At 39.1% G+C, this 23,090-nt stretch overlaps 1 protein-coding gene across 1 annotated transcript; it reads right to left on the bottom strand.

The window, feature by feature from the left end:
* Window positions 1–205: 205 nt before the first annotated feature.
* cep78 (centrosomal protein 78) lies at window positions 206–22,733 on the bottom strand. The gene is made up of 16 exons (XM_054773375.1): window positions 22,508–22,733; window positions 21,327–21,590; window positions 21,070–21,245; window positions 20,910–20,982; window positions 20,737–20,840; window positions 20,014–20,188; window positions 19,814–19,927; window positions 19,467–19,531; window positions 19,293–19,383; window positions 18,072–18,189; window positions 17,954–18,005; window positions 17,720–17,866; window positions 17,364–17,441; window positions 13,169–13,335; window positions 9,230–9,365; window positions 206–7,124 (listed from the first exon to the last, which is right to left on the bottom strand). Exons 2-16 carry the CDS (start codon window positions 21,586–21,588, stop codon window positions 6,645–6,647), a joined length of 2,238 nt encoding a protein of 745 aa, XP_054629350.1. The 5' UTR covers window positions 21,589–21,590; window positions 22,508–22,733; the 3' UTR covers window positions 206–6,644.
* Window positions 22,734–23,090: the final 357 nt, after the last annotated feature.

The following is a 23,090-nucleotide window of genomic DNA, read 5'->3' on the forward strand; positions in this document are numbered from 1 at the left end:
TCACGATAACAATGTTGAAATAGTTGGAAAAAAACAGCAGAAACGGAGAAAAACAGTTTACAAGAATAAAGTCAAAAAATTAAGAGAAAAAAAGTAACAAATTGAAGTGAATAAACTAAATAATCAAATAATATGATGAGGAAAAATATCATTTTAGAAATGTCATTTTAGAAGCATAGAGTTATAAAAAAAACATATGCAAGTAAATTGTATTTTAAAAGTCATAATGTGATGACAAGCAAACAAAACGTAATAAAGTTGTCATTTTTGGAAAATGCGGAGGGTAATATTTTAGGAATAAAGTCCTAATATTCCAAAAAGAAAAGGTACTAAGATAATTTAAGAAGACAGTTGAAACATTTGGAAAATTAAAAAAAACAACAACACCAAAAATGGAAAAAAGAGCAAAGAGCGACGCTGATACTATTAATAGGCTTCTTCAACCATATCACAAAGCAGTTTTTTTCTTGAAATATATACAACTTCTTAGCATATCTTTACAAAATATCAAAGTGGCCTTTTTATCCATTCATTTTTCACTATGTGGCCATCGCTGGAAAAGGTTTGGACTAGTCAGTAGCTGCTGTTGTTGTTTCACGCTGATTAGTGATAATGAGGAAGTTAATGCAACGACACACGTTGACGTAAACGGAGAGATTTTTCATAGAATTCGTGCTTTTCTGTCTCAGATTTTATGCCGCCAAAAACGGTTGACAATGTACAGTATGTAATAATAACACGGTGGTAGCGGGTTCCATTGTATATAGTACCAGTCCACAGTTTGGACGCTTTGTGAGAAGGTGTCTCCATAATTGTGTCCGACAGTGTATGATGTGTTGAAGTTTGTGTGGGATTTTCGTAGGGCTAGTCAGGATTTTCATAGTTGAATCTGGTTATTAGATTTTCCACAACTTGTCGAGCCTTGTTTTTTGTAACAATAGAACTTTATTCTTGTAATCGTACCGGTATGCCTTTTTTCATAATTGTGTGAATGCCCTCAGGGCATTATTCTTGGAATTTGACAGCAGGGGAATGGGAGGGCTCAAAACAATACACAATATTGTCCAGTTATATTTCATGATGGTGTCCCACAGGGCTCTATCCTGCAACCATTATGTATTATATGTTCTTCATGCGCTTCAATTGACCACAGGATGCGAACTAGTCTGTTAAGACTTAATTGCCAGTCACATAAACGCACTAATTGTGGAGATGAAAGATAAGATCTGTCTGTCTGGCACCTGTCCACAACTATTAAGGGATTATTATTTTGACTGATAATTGCATAGTGTCATAAACAGTAGCGTCTTCTTCAAGAGTCCACACGGAACAGTCAGCTTTAAATGCTACAGAGCAGAATTAGGACTTGAATAAAGCTGAAATATCTGGAGAATCAAGTCACAAAATTTCAAGAAGAATATTGTATTATTAGGAGAATAAAGTTGGAATAATTCTTTCAACTTTCTTTCCTGTGGTATTTCAACTTTGATCGTAACTAGGGGTGTCACGAGACACCCAATTTACTCAATGCACGAGATTGAGATTGAGTCCACGAGAACGAGACGAGACTTCAACATTAATTTGAAGAAAAGCACAATGAAGAAATATGACTGGACAAACAGACTTTTTTATTTAACGGAGTCACAAAACAATGCAGGTGCCCTTAGAAATGTTTATTGTCCCACAAATTGACGCTCAAAGCTATTGTCAGCACTTTTTGAGACCAAATAAACCACAGTTATGATAATATACTGTATAATAATAAGAATAAACAATAATAGTATTAATAATACAACTCACTGTCTACTTGTCTTTGTCTACTTACGGGAGGGCTGTCCAGCTGTCCTTTGATATTTAATAATTTTAAAAACATTATATGCAAAAAACAACACGTACATGTACATACATTATACACAGATATACAATTAAAGATAAATCTTTGTGTTTTTATTAGTATCAACATTCTAGCTTTTTCTAACTACATTATGCCTTTTTGCTCTATTTTTCCTCTTTTGCTATGTTTTTGTTTATTTTATTTCTGTAACGAGCCACGCTCCGAATATGGCCCCTGCGCCATACTTTGCACACCCATGCGTGTCTTGCCAGGAAGGGGTGGTGCAGCGAGCCAACGGAGGATTGTGTCCAAACTCTTGGCTCTGTTGGTCAGGAGCTGGGTTGCATTGTGGAGGGATTTTTACAGCTTTCAGATGTGCATTGCACGGCGTTACAGAGATGGAGCTCACTCCCCCTCGTCTGCTTGGCGGATTTATTTAATTGCCGAATAAATGCATGATGCAAGAAGCACTCATGTGCAGCCCTACTCGCTAAATATAGCGACAGCGTTGCTACATTGCCAACACGGATCTCTTCTATGTATGAGGTGTGTTACGAAACAAAACCAGTGATCGCTAGTACCTGAAAGTTGGTGCTGAGCCAAAGACATCTACGTGGGCTACCCTGTTCTCGTGATACAGCTTTTCTCCAAATGAGAAATCTCATCAAGTTTTAATCTCGCAAGATCTCGTGTGAAGAGACCCCTAATCGTAACAATGCAACATTTTATTGTAAGATCACGAATTTATTCTGGCACAGTTTTCAGCACAATTCCTGTAAAATACAACTTTTTTTTTTTTTAACAAGACCATTTTTTTTCTTGTAATATTTCCACAAAATTCTCTCACCTGTCATCTTTTTGCTTGTAATTTTGCTATTTTATGGTCTTGTCATTGCGGGCCTAATACTCCTTTGGAGAATAAAAAATTCATGTCCACATGATCACCCGTACTCATCATGAAAGAAAACTCTTAAATCTCTTGAGTGTTTTCCCAAATTGAGCTGAATGACGCACGCATTGAACAGTCAAAGGCTGGACAAGGACACGGGTCCATGTTGAGGACCTTCTGGTCAAACTGTATGCAGGCGTTTCATCATCGTGTGCTGAGAGCACACTGTGTGACATGAGGTGAATTTGTTAAATAAATCTGTGTACCAGATAACCACGTGATGACCAGTCGAGTCAGTTATATAATGATCAAAGTGACAGCATTCACTGCACTGGTGAAGCACTTATTTTCAGGATGATTTATTTTTTTCATAGCAAATCTTACTCTGCAACAAAAACTTATCACCTGGCAATGATAAGACTTCCAGAATGGTGGTTTGTCATCTTTTTTTTTATTACATGACAACTTTTATCTACAGCTGATTGGAAATGTTGCTGCCAAAATGTAACAACCACAGTCATTAAAAGCGACTGAACGGTGTTGATAAACGCATGCGGATATAATATAACTTGCTGATATGATAAGATGCCTGCTGATGATAGCAGATGAGAAACTGCAACTGCACACGTGATCAATGTGCCATCCTTTTTAGAAATACACAGAAAGGTATCACTACAACCATTGGTTTCCACTTAAATATTCAGTGTACAACGCCTTCTGTTTCGCATTCAATTATGGCGTCCTTCAGGGGTCAATCTCGGGTCCATTAGTTGTTGTATGTTGACAAAGCCATGTCAACACTAAATGGCATTTATTTTTGTGACTTTTTGGTATCTTTAATTATAATGCAGTGGAAAAGCCAAAATTTCAAGTAGAACTAAAATTTCCTGGAAAAATTTCAACAAATAAGTAGGGGTGTCTTAAAATAGTCGACTAGTTGATTCAATTCGGAGGAATCTGATCAATCCTGCCATCTTGTGATCAAGATTGTACCGTTCTGACTACATGCTGATGAGCACACATTTTTCCAAAGAATGTCTTTGTGTTATAAATAGCCTATTTTGATTCATAAACAGCCTAACTTGTGTTAATAAAGAATTGGAAATGACGTGTGTGTTTAACAGAAGACCCATACTTACCACGCATGAATAAAGTGGGAAAGTGGCTTCAAGTGGCACAGAGGAGCTGAAGTGAGCGCAGACCTATTGGCTCATAATGGCTACTAAAAATCATCCAAAGTGTGGAAGTATTTTGAAAAGGTTAAAAAATGACTCCAGAAAGTGAAATGCAACCTTTTGTATCCCCGCAGTGAATTTTAAATGCAAGAAATGAGGCTGCTAAGTGAGAGTTTTGGCTCGTTGTTTTTCAAGCCATGTTGTTCCTATTCTACGTGCATGTTTCTGATGTGTGTTTCAGCAACTGTGTTGCGGTTTTGTTCATCTTGCTTTCTGTGTCACTTACGCAACATTTCCAGTCGTAGATAAAAGTTGTCATAAATTAAAAGGTACTATTGTTGCACACCTTCCGTGCTCATTTGTTTATATGAGTGTTTTAACCTGTTTCTTTGAGATGGAAGAAGTTGCAAATGAGATCTGTTTATTTGTCGGGATCGTTATTAGCTCTCTTTAAAAAAAAAAATTATATAAGAAACTCCTTAGTCAAAGACAGCTCTACAAATGTGTTTTGCTTTTTCTTTGAATTTTTTTTCCGTAAAGGATGGCGTAATGGCAGAGAGGAAATGCGTGATAACAACAGGGAGGTAAATTGAACCTAATAAAAAGGGTCTGGCTGCTCAGTACAATGTGAGCAATACACTTCATTAATAAATATCGATTACATACCGACAAAACAACCACAAAGCGCAAGATGGATGTGATCTCAGGTGTCCTCACAGAATTAGTGTCACTTGATTTTAGTTTTAGTATCCAGTCTTAACTTCTCTTTACACTTTTATTGTAATTGTGGCTGTCCAAATGAGAGATTAGCATAAGAAACCAAGCTGACTCACCGATTTGTTCCATAATTATGTTAAAAGTTCACTTTCCAGTGTACATTCATTCTGTTCTTTTATTAGCAGCCATATTGTACTGAGCAGCCTGGACAGAGATGCTTTCAGGCGTTGCAGTAACTTCCAATTCCAATTCTGTGCTCAATAGCTCTGGTATTTATTTTTTTTAGTTTTACTGTGTCTTTTAGCCTTGGAAAAAAAAAACAACAACAAACAAATGTACCATGCAGAGTTTGACAATAATAATACCTGTTCATGGCTCAGATATTTTTAAATAGGCGTACCAGAACGTACAACTCCTTTTGTTTTGTTTCAGTACGCCATTTTTGGCTTTCTCAGTGTTTTGAGGCCATAATGCGACTATCAGTGTGAGTCCCAGCAGCAGAGATCATAAACCAGGTGTACCGTTTTCTTATAAAGACTAAAAGTGCCAAGTAGAAAGCGTTTGGCACTGTTCTCGCTCATGATAACGTTCAGCCCGTCGTCTGACACTCAGACAAGGGTCTGCTGGTAATTGTACTGGTCTCCGTACATTGATAGCGAAACAGTCATTCGCGGAGACGTGACATTATGTTGCGCTGTCACACCACATTGGGATGAAATGCTCACTTTGCCTTTTTACTTCGTATACTTACACCTTTTAGTCATTAAATTCAAGATTTAAACAACAGTATGTGGAAATTTTTAACTATCTGCCAGGACAGGACTCTACTTATATTGAGTTAGCATCGGCGCGTGTACAAAGTTGGCCTCTACGCATTAAAATGATCAATGTTTATTTCAGGACATCATTTTAAAACACATACAGTATATACTAGGGGTGTTCCCATCGATTGGCCACCGATCAGTATCGGCAAATCCCGCTTGTAAACGCCGATCAGATCCGCCCTGATTGCAGCAGCCAGCCTATAGCGACCCCTCCCCGCCCACTTTCCCTTTACAAAACAAGCATGTCTGCCGTGTGGGACTTCCTGTCGTCGTGAGAGTGATGCAAGTCCGTGGTCACCAACCTTTTGGAGCCCAAGATCTCTGGTCTCGGCCGTGAACCTGCGCAAGGGGGTCATCAAGCTGCTCTTGCATCCAAAGTCTCCTTAAAGAAGGCGTCTGACCCTCTAAGTTTCACCAATGATTTTGAGAAAGTAAGCGAAATATGTTTTTGTCTAAATTCATGATTCCACTTTCTTATAATATACCCCAGGAGTCACCTATATGGTGCCCGCGGGCACCAAGGAGCCCTCCCACGACGACATGAGGCGCCTGCAAGCCTGCTTCCCATTCAGGTTTTCAGTTAATAATGTGAGAACACTAGAAAGAAAAGAAATGCATTCTGAAATACAAAATGTGAGTTGTGCATACCAGCATTTTGTTAATGTTCTGGTAAAACAAACATATTCACTTTGTGTTTTCTTTAAAAATTTACACTTAAACGTCATCGGTAGCGGTATCGGACGATTTCACCCATGGGTGATCGGTAACGGTAGTGGCAGAATAAAAACCTGATCGGAGCATCCCTAGTATATACTAAATGTTCTTCAGCTTGCGACCAAGGTTTTATGGGCATGCCCATCATACTTCACCACTATAGGGGGCGCCCATGAGCAAAGGCCATACATACATTTAAGGCAATACATGTTGCATTAGAAAATTATTAAAAAAAAACAACAACAAAAAAAAAAAACAGTAATTGCTTTGAAATCCTTCCGACAAATAGCGCTACACTATCCGCTCAAAAGTGTTGGGACACCTGTCCATTACAGGCTAAGGTAGCGAAAACAGTCTTTTCCAAACAAGTGTCTTGGTAAGCAAAAATTACAAAAATAGATTTGAGTTCTTCGATAATGTGATCAAAACATTTAGCTCGGACAACCATGATTCTCAAGGAATGAAGAAGAGCTACAAAAGGGTCTTCTGTCTCATAAATATTCCCCGTCCGAGCACCCTTGCAGCGCTGCCAGAGACCTGATCTCCTCCAGAATGTCCCTACCAGCACTTGCCTTCCCCTCCAAACCCTCTGACTCAGACCGTGGTATGACCACCATCCTACGTGAACCTGCCGACTGTGCCTTGTTGCTTACAATGTCTCTCATGATGTCGCCTGCACTCCATCGGCCATGGGAGGCGCTGCTATGGGACGCGTTACTACGATGGGAACCGCTGTGGCTGCTGTTCAGGCGACTTCCTGGAGTTTTCTGGCTAGCAAAGCTGCGTTCGGAACCAGAGTCGAGGCTGGTTTCGGGTTTAGTGAACCGATCTGGCTCCTGTTCTCCCACGGCAGTAAACTGCACCTGCGCTCCAGCAGTCCGTTGGAAAGGCACGTCAAGCGGCCCATCTCGATGCACGGACTCTCTGACTGAGGATGCAGATTTAGGAGTGGTGATGTCTGCCTTGGTGGTCTAAACAGTGGAGGGAAGTACATTCAGACAAATTGTTTTGCAAATAAATGTTTTATGCTGGCTAAATGCAGCTGCAGTCAATCATGATCACCAACGAGAAGTTAATAGGCATTCTAAAACCTTTAGCGCCACTGTATAGCCTATACATACTGCTTACCAGGGACTGGTGTGACTCAATTGATTAGCTTCCACTGAAACTTTAATGTACACGTGGACTAAACCGAAAGGAAAACCGTACTTTTTTGGAATTTTTCCCATCATCCACAATCCTTATGTAAGACATGAACACACGTCTCTCTTTTCTGTGAATTCTAAAGCTATAAAAACAGAAAAAAGAGGGAGGTAATTAATGCACGTAATGGGACACACCTATTCCGCCTACAAAGCTCACTACTAAAATACCTTTTGTACCCCAAAAAACCTCAAACAATGTTTTAAGGTTTTATATACAGTACATGCTGTGATCATGTAGTAACAGGCACATTCATGAAAGCATGTCATACTTACAGTATTTTGCCGTATTTTCGTATTTTAAGCCATTACCGGAATTTCCTGCCTGGTCACACTGATTGATAGACACAAACACCTACACTTAGCTTTAACTAATTCAAAAACAAAAACAAGCAGCAGCTGCAGCGGCTCCAATTCAGTAGTGGTCTAAGGCATTGTGAGCACGGCGCTGACGCACTGCGAGCGAGTGTGCTGTGCAGCCAGTCTGACACCCTCAACTTCAACTCAGACAGGCGAGAGCTACAGATTCTTTGAAATAAACAAGTTACAAGTGCTGACAGCTGCTAGCAAGCCAAGCTAACTGCGGTTCACAGCAGTTGCCTAGCAACAATGCCAAACAGAAAGCAAAATGACACTAGTCCTGGAGAAACGGGGCTGACGGATAAAGTGGATTTGATATTGGAGGACGTCTTGAAGAATGTAAATCTGGGTTCAACATCATGTTTACTTCTAGATGACAAACATTCAAATTTATTTCAAGCCTCGAGGGAGGGAGATGGCAGCGCTACAGTCCAAATGTGTAGCACAAATAAGGCTAGACCTGAGAGCCCTGCTATCACAGATTGGAAATGTACAATCGCTGAACAACAGCCTCAAGAAGAGCTTCTTGGAGCTTCCTGATGAAGTAATAAACTCTAAGGAGGAAAATAGAGCACTGTGCAAGGATACCAAGGCTCAATGAGATGATATCAAGGTACCACAAGATGATAACGCTGCCATGCGCGCTGCTTTTGAGGAGGTTAAAAACCCCACGGAGGAAAATAGAGCACTACGCGATGATATGAAGGTGATACAATATGATATAAAAGTACTACTTGACAATAATGCTGCCTTGTGCACCACTCCTCAGTGCTTGTTGTCAAAGATAAACGATTTGGATAAATATTAAAGATCACATCACCATGACAACACGGAAAATGGAGGATACGACCCACAAAGAAAGAACCATGAAGTTGGAAGGATTACATTCAATAACAGTTGACACTTGACATCACGACCACGTTGCAAAGGCCTGCTCAACAAGAAGTACTGGTATAAGGAACCCATGTATCTACAGTTCGTTCAATGGCATTCACAATACAACACGAAAGACGGAAGGACAGGAAGACCAGGAATTGGAAACCTTTAGCTATCCAGACCACATTGACAACGATTGGACTGGAGAATAGTATCGATAGAATGGTATCGATCTGGACGACAACAACAAGGGAACATTTATTTGTTCTTGTTTACAAACAACTGCTTTTATTGTATGCACGAATAATGTAAATAGTGAATTAGTGCATGTTGAAGACAGGAAGTGAACAAATGTATTAGCAATTTATGCAAAATGGAGAGGGGGTAGGATTAAATACGCTATGTGCTTCTTCCTACTCCTTATCAGACGTGTGGAATTTTGAATTGTAACATGAAGCATTTTAATGTAAACGGTATGCATGTCGGAAACTAAACCATAACCTGTTTTTATATCTTTAGAACGCACAGAAAAGAACGAGACGTGAGTTCATGTCTCAAATATGGATTCCAAAAAAAGTGCAGTTTTCCAGGTAGGTGTATGTTTTAATAAAACAACCCAAAACAATGGAAATGCTTACCAAAACAGAACGATGCCCACTGGATACTGCTCTATCTGGGTGAGTCACGGGTCCCAGCGTGGATGAGAGCTGTGGCCTCCCCAACGGCGGGAAATCTGATGTGTCAATATCAGCCATTGCCGCTAGCTGACCAAAGCTAAGACAAAACAGAGCTAGTATAAGGAAAAGGCAAAGTCACTTGCATATACTATTAACGAAAAGAACAAGGAATGAGCATAAAAATCAATTCACAGGAATGAATCGATTGAGTCAAATTAATTGATAATGAATCGTGTTTGAAGCAATTGCAGCAAAATGGTGCACAACTTGGTTGCAACCAACAGAGGCTCTGTTGATTCAGTCTCTTGCATATCAGTGGTATGGGTACCGCTTGCGGTCCACCGGCTCCATCTTGTGGTACTCAGGAATACCATTCATTAGAAACAATTCTACTAATACAAACATATTCAACAAAGAGTCGCTGAAATTGAATTCAGATTCCTTTGCTGAAATATTACACCGTCAAACCTTGGTTTTCATACGCCCCAGTTTTCATATGAATCAGTTTTTGTTTAAACATTTTGCCTTGGTTTTCATACACTGTCTCAGGTTTCACACAATATTGCACGTAGAAAACTAGTCTGTGTGACCTGTACTATATCGTTCCGCGCGACTGTCCAAACAAAGCACCCTATACATTGCTGACTCACTGTCCGTGCATTTTTTATTGAGCGTAACTGCTAAATAAGCCACCATGGGGCCAAAGAAAGTTGCGAGTGCCATCAATTTAATGAGAAACATTATTGAACTCGCCAGGATATAGCTATTCTCTCGAAAATGTATTTTTCGTTCATATTTTTGCATGTCTTGAACTGATTCATTGGAGTCATGTCATTTCCTATGGAAACAATGTCCTCGGTTTTCGTACAATTCATGAGCAAAACAGAAGTTCCACTGTATATGTTTAACTTACCACATACAGTTGTCCCTCGCCTCAGTGCGGTTCAAATTTCACGGCGTCACTATATTGCGTTTAAAAAAAAAAAAGAAGCAATAAATCATGCTATTTCGTGGTTGAATACAATCTATTAGTTAATAAAATATGCATATTTAAGCAAATATTACGCATTTTTTTGCCTAAATTAAGCATTTTCATGCAAACAAATGGCTAAATGAACTAAAATACAAATATAAGGCATTAAGAAAATGCATTCAAATTGTGACTGTAGTACACTACACTGGTCACTAGGTGTCAGTAATATTACTTAAATGTTTGGTGAGTCAAACACCAGACTTTATGACCTGTACAACAGGCTGTTATTGCTGGTTTGAATGATCTCACAACAGGCACAATAATAACAATAATAAGTGCCCAAAGTCATCTGGGATAGGCCCCAACATACCCCCGCGACCCTAGTGAGGACAAGCGGCATAGAAAATGAATGAATAACCGCAATTATAATATTAATCATAATAACACGGCTACTGTGTGGCCGTAAACCAACCTAAAACTCAACTCTGAATCCTCGACATTGCTTACGGTCATCCACACATCCAGAATACATTTACGCCGATATACATGAGCGCTGCTTTTATTTTGTCTTAAATGGCATATTTCCTCTTGATTACATCTACTATATTGGGTAAAACGAGTGTAAAGGCGACTAAATGGGTGTTATTTCATGTCTAGAGAGCTGTAACTATGTAAAAAAAAAAAAAAAAAAACCTATACAGAAGTTCGTAAACAGAATTTCTGTGCTCCACCTCCAAAAATATTCAATTTATAGAGAAGCAATCCTACTTCGCAAAAATGCACTTATCATGGTCGAGTCTGGAACCAATTAACTGAGATAAACGAGGGATGACAGTACATCACAAGCCTCATCAGCGAGTATAAGCCACATATTTTAACCTACACTCATGGCAAGCGGCGACAGCACAAATGGTGGCACATGCAAAGCAAAATAGTTTTGAAGCGGTACTTGATGTGAAAGGTTTGATCACCATTTGTGTCGTAGCTTGCTGTCTAAAGGATGCATGGCATCAACTATGGGAAGATGAGCTTAGGGAACACTAGGCAATGAAAAAAATAATAAAACCTGTCATAATGATTTCAAATGAATTGATCAACAGTCCAAAAGGGCAAAAGGAAGACCAAGCAGGATGCGCGTGAGAGAATTCTTCCTTCAAAGTTTGAAAACAGATACAAAAAAAACAAATACACAGTTAGTACAGAAACAGGTCTGTCTGTTAAGTCTAATTCAGTTACAAAAAACAAACGGCTAAAGTTAAGCACCAGTGAAGAGTAACTTCTTGTAAAACAAGAGTGTTTGCTTCACAAGATGTCAATGTTGCTGAAGTATGAGTTATGATATATTCCAACATAATTCAAACAAACATGAGTAGATAAGGAGGGATTTACGAAAACCTAAAAAAAGCCCAATTAATCCGTTATTTGGTTGCAATTAAAAATTTTTTAAAAAAGTAAAATATTGTACTGTCAAAATGAATGTCATTTATGCAGGATGCCCTGCACAGGAAACAAGCAGCCTTTATATTTGCCTTTGCCACTGCCATGTACTGTAATTCAGTGGGGATCACAGGACTATACACTGTGTCACCAGAAAAAAAAATGAAAGGAGGGTTGGTTATTATCATTGTGTCAAAACAAAATTCAAGCAACTAAAATGTACCTCTATAGAAAATTGAGCACAAACTAAGAATATTTATCAAGTTCAGATAAGGCCTGCTTTCATGAATTGCAGCATCAGAACGAAAGAAATCTCATGAGTGTAGTTCTACTTTCCTTATGTCTATATCAGCTGTGGCAGTAAAACAAAGGGCCCGACATACCTAGCAGCATGACCGCATCACTGCCCAGAATGTGAAGTTTATGCAAGAAGGGAAATGAATGCGTAGCTTAGCCCACCCAGAAGAGCTTGCACTGGTTTCATTTTGAGACAAGTGATGGCTGCTGGGAATGAAGTGCAGTTATTTTAAATCATGTGACCTGTGCGCTTATGATGCAGGTGGATTTGCCACTGGTCCTTGTCTGTATCATTGTTTTCTTAAGACCAGTTAAACACATTTACAAAAACATGCTTCTACATCAGGGGTGGGCAAACCTTTTGACTGGCGGGCCGCAGTGAGTTAGTAAAGTTGGCCGGGGGGGGGCAGACTATATACGGTACTTGATACACGCACACTACGGTAGTTTAAGCATATAATTCTAACAGTCCACCTGGAATTGTTGGTTTTATTTTATCTGTAAAAGTGTCATACAATCTGTTATATGTGCTTGTGTCCCTTTTTTCCAGGAGCACTTTAAACATCAGACCACATCAAATAATGAAATTGAACTTTCCAGGTTTTTTATTTTACTGAATAAGACACCTGGAATGTAATGAATAAAGGATGTGTGATATACAATATGAACTATTGACTATTAAAGAGTATGTGAACGTCCCTCTTTTTTTACTTCCCAGACAGTGCAGTGGGTAGGTTCAAGTCGTGTGTCACACCTTTGTTGACTTGTGCTTGTTTGGCACCATGGGTGAGGTATTTGTATGGATGATTGCATGTGAAAATCTACTTAAACTAACATCAAGAGGTTGTCTCAGACTGACTTGAGTCTGACTACTTGCAAGTCATGTTGCCAGCTTGTATGTTAAAAGTTTAAATGCAACTGGCGGGCCGGATGTGGCCACACTCGATCTATTCATCCATCCACACATCTGAACAGATCAGATGGCATCATCGAATGACCAGGGTCAAAGGCCTGTGGGAGAAACAAACATGGCCAAAAGAGTCCAAAGCAGTGCAACAAAGCAAAAAGAGTTATGCTGCATATGTTTGTGCTGCATCCTTGGGGTCACAAGTTTCACAGCAAGTAGCTGACAAGAGCTTAACTAAATCTGTGGGAAGTGAAATTATGTTGTTGGTTTTTTTAATGCTACCCACCCGGCATCCTTAACGAGATCCAGGAAAGCGTGGAACTTGGTGAAGGAACGCTCGATGCTCTCAAGTACGTCTTCGTTTTCAAGAGTGCTGCGATCTGAGCCCGTGGCTGAGAGCGCCTCTGTCAGGGAGCGGTTGTTGTCGCGAAGACGAGCGTTCTCCAGCTCAAACTGAATGAGAATATGTCATGACAGTTAGTGCCTCGTTTAATTTTGTTAAAGGGCTAAAAAAAAAAAAAAAATTTATGCTTAAAGACAAAGCTTTGTGTATCAACACTTACGTTACATTAAGCATGTTGCCTTATTTTTCCCGTTTCTGCTATTCAAAAAAAGAAAATATATATATATATATATATATATATATATATATATATATATATCTACAGTGTGCCACAAGCTAATAAAAAACATGCCATGGACCGCAAATGGATCCTTTGCCACACTTTGGACAACCTTGCTTTTTTGGTTTTCGTCAGGGTTGACAGTGGCAAGGGCCCCAATTAAAAAAAAAAAAAAAAAGTAAAAAAAAATAGATTTGTAAATAACTGTCGAATTTGATGTAAATGCATATCAATTTTGGAAATATGGGCTATAAATTTAAGCAAAAAATAATATCCAGTTAGAAATCCAAAACTTTTTGCATGTTTATGCTGTTTGTTGTGAGCAGTGACTCGTCCCACTTTGTTGGACGGTCCTTGAACGCACCACTGCGCATGTGCTAACTTTGCCCCACTCTGCACAGATAGACTACTATAGTTTATTTTTACCGCTTTCTTTCATTTCATATTTGGTCTCAAATGCTGATACTATGGGGGAATGCATAAAGGTAAAGTTTGATGACATTAGTGAGAGCTAATGTGCATATTTGTTCTGTGCACTTCAAGTTAAGTCATGCTAGCACACTGCCTGGTACCACACACACACATCAAACAGTGACATTATAATCTTCTCTCTAAAAAACAAACTCCAGGCTCATACTGGTGGATGGTGGGTCTGTATTCATTTTGGTCCTGTCTTAGTTTTACACAATACATAAATACGGTCAATTAGATTGCTATAATGTACGATACCCCCACCGCCACGCCCCGGTTCGCCGGAGATTTGTTGGGAACACGAGCTGGTGTGTGGGTCCGAAAAGGTTGGGGACCACTGGACATGACATCAACTCTGTGAGTAACCACAACTCTCGTCGACTATTTAGGTTGTGAACGATGGTAATTAAAGAGAGAAGGGGAGTGTTTTTTTATGTAAATATTGAACTAAAATCATTCTGAGGTCCCTCTGAACCAGTCGTACACACAGAGTAGCGAAGTAGAAGTCAAAATTATTAAATGGAATATTTTCATAGTTACAGGATAGAAAACCTGTTTACAACTTTCTAAATACGGGTATTAACATTATTAGAGCCCATTATTAACACCCCAATAGTCACTTTAACACTCCTATTATCCTTTGTTTATACCACTTTGCGCAGACTACGGATGTGTCGCATGTGTCGAGTTCAAAGAGTGAAACTGCTGTTTCGCCTGTCTGTGAGGCGCCAAAGTGTGTTTAGGGAAGCGAGTCAGGCTGTTGTCATCGGGGTGCACCGTCTCGGCAATAAGAACAAATCTTTTAAATCACAATTCTTCCATTGAATCCTGTGTGACGTGGAGACTGAAATAAAAGAAAGATTTTCGCCGTGTGAGACCATTTGGATATTATATCGGCAAATAAGCCATTTAATTTGATTTTCCTATTTCATCCCTTTCCTCTGAAACAGTTCATCTCCTCTTGAGCTGACAGAATTCATCTGCATGTCAGTGACTCTTAGTTGAAAATATTTGTTTTATTTTCTGCAGGTTAAATGTCCTAATTGTTTTACTGAATTGTCCTACTAAAGAAAACCACCTTATCAATACACATAGATACAGTACATAAACATTTTACTACTTCCTCAGCAGTAGTTGATGAAATGAATTTAATACTTTCATTCAATTTACAGTGTTGATTTACTTTTGGTTTTACTTTTACTTTACTTTCCACGTTATGACACACGTTCACGTTCACTATTTACTGACTGTATGTTTTAAAGATATAATATGGATTTTAAACTTCGATAAAGATATAAAATAATGCAATCATTTCAATATTATTGTATACAGTAGGTCCTTATCAATATGTCAGTTGAATCTCTCGCCTAAGGGTGAACTGGGACAAAAATCGTTTTCTGCATGTTATGTTTCAAACATGGTGTCCAGTGTAAGGATCGGATTTGCACATTCTGCCTTCTAGGGGAGGAATACGTACCACTATACTATTAGAGAACAGCAGCAGAAACGGACAGACATTCTCCTTCAGGATTTTTTGGAAGACAGCAGAATTCATGGCTCCATTTATTACAGCAAGTCTTCTAGATCCTGAAGCAGCAAAACAGCCCCAAACCACACTACCACCACCACATTTTACTGTTGGTATGATGTTCTTTTTCTGAAATATGTTACTTTTACACCAGATGTAATGGGACACACACCTTCCAAAAGGTTCAACTTTTGTCTCGTCGATGTTTTCTGGAAAAATTGAGACGAGTCTTAATGTTCTTTTTGTTCAGCAGTGGTTTTCGTCTTGGAACTCTGCCATACAGGCCGTTTTTGCCCAGTGTCTTTCTCATGGTGGAGTCATGAACACTGACCTTCACTGAAGCAAGTGGGGCCTGCAGTTCTTTGGATGTTGTTGTGGGGTCTTTTGTGACCTCTTGGATGAGCCGTCGCTGTGGTCTTGGGGTCATTTTGGTTGGCCGGCCACTCCTGGCAAGGTTCACTACGGTTTCATGTTCGACATTTTCTAAAGGTTTAGAAATGGCTTTATAAAAAAAATTTCCGGGGCGGTGGCGGGTGGTGCAACAGAGGGAGTGATCACTTTTTCACACAGGGCCATGTAGGTTTGGATTTTTTTTCTCCCTTCAAAATAAAAACTTTCATTTAAAAACTGCATAGTGTTCAGTTGTGTTGTCATTGACTAATATTTATCATTTGTTTGATGATCTGAAACATTTAAGAATGACAAACGTGCAAAAACAAATATAAATAAAAAATAAATCAGGAAGGGGGGTAAACACTTTTTCACACCACTGTATACAGTTATAGAATATGCATAATTTTATGCATCAGAAAAAAATGCAAGGAAGGTTGGTTATCACTGCGTCAGACAAAACAAAGCCAGGAAGGAATACAGTTCAGATAAGCCCTTTCAAGAGGGTTCAGTATCAAAACAAAACTGAAATCTGTAGCTTCTGTTTTTACTTTCGTTATGTATATAATAGCTACATCAACAGTAGGGTTGAGAGGATACACACAGGAAATAATGCTCTACAAGCACACCAATTACAGGACTTAGCGGCTTGGCAGGTTAGATTTTTTTCGGTGGTGCACATCATGCTAAGCGAGCGAGGTTGCAGTGGGAGTGGGAGTGAGTGTATGCTGTTGCCTCGACACAGGAGCATTATCCGGGCTTCATAGACTGAACTTCAAACTGAAGCCAGGGAAATGCAACACCTGGGGTGCAGCGAAGCATAGAGGCATGTTCAAGAGTCAAAATGCGTTCAGAGTACAAAAAATGTGTAAATGTTGACAGGTCTGCAAGAGCAACTATGTCCATATTAAATGGTATACTGTATTCCTAAATATATGACATGCAAAAATCATTACATTAATCTCCTGAAATAATGCTGAGAATAATTAGTTACCGTTACTCAGGATGTACTATGTATTGTTTTTCAAGACCAATACAAGTAACTTTTTATACCTGTTTTAATTTAGATGTAACTGAAGTTTGTGCACACCTGGGGGTAAAAACGGCTGGAACAGAATTGGATTTGACAAATTGCACCTGTAGATTTGTCCTTATCAAAGATCATGATATCACTCCTAGTAACAACACATAAAAAAAATAGCAATACACTCTGTGGCCCAGAGTGGTTTGTTGATTTGCTATTTATCGTGCACCTCTATTAGTTACGTAGTATGCTGAATCATTGTACCATTATCTAGGAAAAAAAAAAAAAGTAAAATACGGCATATGTAATTTTTTAAAAACAGTATACTGTAATTGTATTATCAAATATAATTATTTTAAGCTTCGGTACTGCAGTGTATTTCTCTCCCTAATCTAAACTAACTGATTATCAACGAGCAAGCATTTACAGTAAATAATAACATTACCTCCCTGAGACAAGATTCAGCTTTGAGTCTGGCCCTGCGCTCCTCTCCCAACCTCAAGCGACATTCCTGTAGCGCCATCTGCAGGACATGCACGACATAAAACATATTAGAAGAAAAAGTTTGTGTGTGGCACAGTCAGCCTCCCCTCAGAAAATATAGTACGGTTGGGGCCTCCTTTACAACCCGACAAAATGATTTTTGTAGGAACTGAAAATCAATCCATTCTGCATTTAAACAGAGGGGATGGAGAGGGGGGGAAGGTTTTTTTCTTTATTGTTCTCAAGCTGTTGCGCCTCTCCTGAAGTCTCACACTATGAAAACACCTGAAGTAAAGTAAAATTGAAGTTAGGGCTGACCTGCATACGTTCCAGTTGCCGTGCAAGGGTTCCACCCTGGAGGTTACGATGAGATGGCCTCTGGTCCCCCTGCACCTCTTCCTCATAGTCATCCTCCTCCTCCTCCTCTGAATTAGACTCAAACGTAACCCTCACGGTGGACCCAGTCTTATGGGATCAGGAGAATTCAAGTGGTTGTGGCCTTTTTTTGTTTTGTGGTCAAAATGACATAGAAATCTACTGAAAACTCCTTACTTGGCCTCGATGCTGCTGATTCTCGATGACAGTATCTCCAGGAGGAAAACCTCTGCAACATAAAAAGCAACAACTTGTGAGTTTTGGTAGATCAATTAGAGCAAACCACACTCCTTACCTCTGGCGTCCAGCACGTGCAGCGGAATGATGAGGTACATGTCTGCCGCTTGAGGTAGACTTTTGATGCTGAGCAATGATTGAGCCCATATCTCCAAAAAAGGTCCTTTTCTGAGGAGCTGCAACACAAACAGCAATATATACTGTAAAAAGACATCTTTCTAGGAGCAATGCTGTATTGGGACCAGTGAACAACTAAGATGTCACACAAAAGTACTGTGTTGACCCAAATATAAGACTGGTTCCTTGTAAAAACTCTATGAAAGATTAGTCGCCGCTTGCTCCATCATGGTTGTTTAATGTTTTTTTTTAAATTAAGTAATTAATAAATGACCACTGTTTTGTGATTGACTTTGGCCTATTATTAGTCCCAAAAAAATATTATGTATTATTGGCCGAAATTAAGCATTTTCAAGAATAGAAATGTTCTAAATGAACTAAAATACAAACACAGTTGAAGGCAATGCAAGATGTTGAAGAAGTGTACACACTGGCCACTAGGTGTCACATACAAACACACACCAGACTTCACCGCCAACAACTGGCTTATGCCGTAATTTCTGGTGTATAAGATCTTACTTTTTTCTTAAACTTTGAACCCTGCGGCTAATACAGCGGTGCGGCTAATTTATGGCCATGTTCTAATCTCGTGACATCTCCTTTACTTCAGAACTACTACTACTTGTTTAAATACCGTGCCGCTCGCCAGTCAGTGAGGAAACGGTAGTGCTTTCTTTGGCAGTAGCCAATCACGAGCCACAAGGGAACTCACGACAAGCTTGTCAAACCGTCGGAAATCGCAGGAGGTCATTACTCAATATAACAGTCTGACCCGTGGTGACATCTTACAAATGATTCTAAAATTATCATCTTGCTAAGATGACACAGACACTGAACATAAGCAAGTTTCAGGAAAATATCAGTTCCTGACTAAAAACAGGAGAAAACCAGCTTTTTGTGAAAAAAATACATTTCAAGCATAACTTCCACTTTGGCACAAATATCTAAACAACTATACCACAGTATATAAATAACACAAAAAAGGGTTGTTTTACATCAAAATAACAATTGATTTACAAATATAACACCATGAACTATTTACAATTTTCACAGTTGCAACTGAACTGTGTGTGTGTGCCTGCCTTAAAATTTCCCTAGAATGCGTAACCTTCTGCACAGTAAATTGGCATTAGTTACAAGTGTGGACCGTACTAATTTGCACCTGTTCTCTCCGTGGATGTTCGGGACAGCACTCGTCTCTTAGAAGCAGAAGCTTTCAGCGGCTCTTTGGTGACAGGCGTGATCCAGCAGTACTGCACACAAATATGCCATGTATGTATTTGGACATGTTATTTTGTAATCTTTGAATAATGTGTGACAAGCCAAAGTCACTCACCTGTCGTGCCTGTGCGTCAGCTTTCATTAGTACTTTCTCTATTACAGTTTTAATTAGGGCGTTGTCTGAAAAGGTGGGAGAAAAAAAAAACAATTGGAAGTGTTTGAAATGGTTCATCGCCATAGTGTAGTGCTTGCTCTTTCCAAATAGTAACTAAACTACATTTAAGTCAAAATACACAGTTTCACATGCATTCCCGTATAAAAGGGGATGAAAGACACAATAACAGTGCTATAGTGGCTATTGTAGCTTTGGGAGACGTTGCAATGTACAGTATATAAATAATGTAATGTATGCTTGTAGGGTATAGTTAGCACAAATGGGGCAATGGTGTGGCTGCTTCCTACCAACTAAGGGGTTATTACGGATGTCCAGTACACAAAGAGCAGCATTTGTTTTCAAGGCTTCCAGCAGATGGCAAGCTCCTCGATTGGAAATGCCGCATTTCTGCAGGTCCACAGCTGTTCATCACACCCCAAAAGAGAAAGACGTTGAGGGAAAACACAACTGACCTTTCTTTGCCATCATCACACTTCCGCTTCCTAACCTTTGAGCCAGAGGTCTTCAGCCAGTTCACGTGCAAGACGAGCAGCACCCTGGTCCCCAATTAGCGTGTTACAGTTCAGGGTGAGACGACGGAGACCTCCCATCCCCTCAAATTTTGGCTTCTGATACCTCAAGGACTGCTCCCAAGCTGAGCCATGTCTCTGCATTCCCTGATGCTGGAAGCAAGAAAATACAACTGGGTTTATTTATGTTGCCATGTACAGTTGCATGCTTGCCAGGGATACGAATTCAACAATATGCTATGCTGTGCTATGTTCTGTTATGTGCAGGTCTACACCACTGAAAACTACATCGCCAATAATAAACTCTTACATTAAGACATAAATGAAACTTATAGATTTTGTGACTCTCTGTATGTAAAACTCTTAAGAAACAAGCGAACAAGTCATTGTGACATTGCAAGCAAAAGTCAAAATATCACAAGATCTAACATTTGAGGAATAAAGCCATAATATTGCAACAAAAACTTGTAATTTTAGGAGAATAATAAAATAGGTTAGTGTGCCGTGACATTATTCTCATGTAAAATATATGCCTTGGCACAATAAATGTTGGGAAACAGAGCATTAAAGAATGCAGGTGTACCTAATGAAGTGTCTCATGAGTGTGTGTGTAAATGTTACATGCCACTAGATGGTGACAAAGTATTATTATACTAGAGTACAGCACAGCATTATTAGATTAAAAAGAGCACACCAATCACCTGGATGATGTTGGCCAAATGCTCAGCTCCTCTCCATGTGATATTGCATGCTGTAAAATCAATTTCTCTGATTCTTGTACAGTATTTCACACTTTGGCAAATGACTGGAAGATATAAACAAACACTGTATTATGTTACTGAAACAAAGTTTTAGGTACATTTAGATAACTTACCCTCCAAGCCCTCATCAGCGATTGGACAGTTTGCCAGAGAAATGGCTTCCAGGGAAGAACTTTTTGCCAAGCCCTGAAGTGGAACGTCCCTTTTTTTGTGTCAAACTAACTGTAGCAGTCGTATGCAATTAAATATATAATTCAAGGTGAATTTCTTTACCTTTGTCAAGTTGATAAGGTCTCTCTCCCTCAATGGAAGTCCATTAAGTGTTAAAGTCTTCAGACAGTGGGAGACGGACAGACACTCTTTCAAAGCCTTAGACAACCTGAATGTCATGTCCCTAGAGCGAATCGATGGGATCTTCTTCCTGAACACTGGCTTGTAGTACCTTCTGTCTGTGTGACATGATATGACTGATATTTAGATGCAAAGCCGTGCAAAGGTGGTAAACTGGTCATCGGTTCTTTCAATCTTACCTACATCCCCACAGCCATGACTTGTCTGGTACGTGCTACTTATTGCAATGTGGTGAAGGTGCTTATTGATGGAGATGGCATCAAGGATAGGTGCCCAATCTGCTAGTTTGACCCTGTCTCCATTAAACTCCAGTATGCCTTTGTCCAGGTGCATTTTGACTGCAGTGAGGGGGACAGATTCCTGTCGGGCGCAGACAAAAGTGTAGTATTCCTTGAAGTCATGGGCACCCTGCTTCCTGATCTGGACACTCTCCTGGACCATTGCTGAATGAGGAAGAGCGTTCATAAAAACAGAGCTGTATACATGTAGAACACTTACACAAACACAAGTGATTGCTCCTGGCCAGTTCCATACATTAACCACCACCTTTTTAAAAAAACAAAAAAAAAACTCAATTGAAAGACACAATCAAACCCTATGGCAAGCTTGTTCAAATTAATTAAAAAGAAAATAAATGTAATGACTTTGACTTTCCCAGAATTGTAAATGCTATTTTAAATGCAGAAGCAGAAATGACATACCACAGTGTATATTAACATATATATATTTTTGAAATAGGACAGTTTAATAATTTTAATCTGACACTGTAGAAAAATACATGAAAATTAATGTGGCTGCCATCGATTCATCTCTGGACCTAATAAGGCTGATAATGATAATAATAATAATAATAATAATAGTAAGGACAATCACATTTGATATGTATATTTCCGGTTTAAGTAGTCTCTAAGACTGTGTGGTTCAAAGTGAACAAATATTAATATTTAATTATTACAAATACTAATATATATAATGCATTTATATAAAATATTGACATATATAATATTTACTTACAGCAGTTTTTCGGTAGCTGGCGTTTGTGGTCGTTCGGGTCAAATCGTGTTTGAGTGAATTTTTAAAAGATAAGCACTTATTATTATTATTATTATTATATAGTTGCGAGTATATTTTCATAAATATTTCCCACACTTTACCATACTTCTCAAAGTGCCAATCTACTAGTTGCAAATGTACGCAAAATGTGTCAGTTCAGCCTGGCACGTTAGCCTCCTAGCAACCGTCGTTACAAATGCAGCGTAGTTAGCAAAGTTCTGCCAACAATGAACAGCAATGTCTCATCGCTACATGCGATAAATTGATGATGGTGATATTTGACAAGACTAAATCATGTTTGACATACCTGACGCCTCTGCGAAGATTTTTATCGCCGTGGAAAAGATGTTTGGGTATCCTTAAATCAGTTTCAAAAAGGTTTGGTTATTGTGCACTTCAAGAGTGACGCCAAGGCAAGCTTTCTTCTTCGTATCAGTGAAGTGCATGCACTTTAGCGCCCTCTATCGTACAGGCGTTTTACTACGCGGTTTTATGTTGGGAAATGCTCTCTTTTGTTTTTTCTCCAACTATAGTCATGCAGAACGTGATATGTACATATGCAGTAGTATGTACAAAATTTAAAAAATACAACGTTATAGCCCAGTGTACGTCAATTGATACACACAGGAGATCGCATTATATTCTAAAATATCTTTGTGGCAGAAATTATACTTTGACTTAAGCAACTGCGATCAAAAGTACAGTACGAGGTAAACCCCAAAATGACAAGTACTGTACATAAGTAAACAAAAAAATAGTGTCGTCAACATGGAACAGATGTCCTTTTTTACCGTGTTTGAAGGCACCAAGACAACACCCTATATTGCGGTCTTCGTGCGGGCTTTGTCGAATCCCATTGGTCCTTCTAAGTGTCAATCAAAAAATACTTG

This window comes from Dunckerocampus dactyliophorus, chromosome 4 (assembly GCF_027744805.1).
Source record: "Dunckerocampus dactyliophorus isolate RoL2022-P2 chromosome 4, RoL_Ddac_1.1, whole genome shotgun sequence".
Classification (NCBI taxonomy): domain Eukaryota; kingdom Metazoa; phylum Chordata; class Actinopteri; order Syngnathiformes; family Syngnathidae; genus Dunckerocampus; species Dunckerocampus dactyliophorus.

What these genes read in the sequence shown, in the direction of transcription:
- cep78 (XM_054773375.1), bottom strand. Translation starts at nt 21,588, where the DNA reads ATGGTCCAGGAGAGTGTCCAGATCAGGAAGCAGGGTGCCCATGACTTC. An exon ending in ACCTTATCAACTTGACAAAG is followed by an intron (nt 20,983 to 21,069) that starts GTAAAGAAATTC and finishes GTTCCACTTCAG; the next exon opens with GGCTTGGCAAAAAGTTCTTC. An exon ending in TGAAGACCTCTGGCTCAAAG is followed by an intron (nt 19,928 to 20,013) that starts GTTAGGAAGCGG and finishes TGTGATGAACAG; the next exon opens with CTGTGGACCTGCAGAAATGC.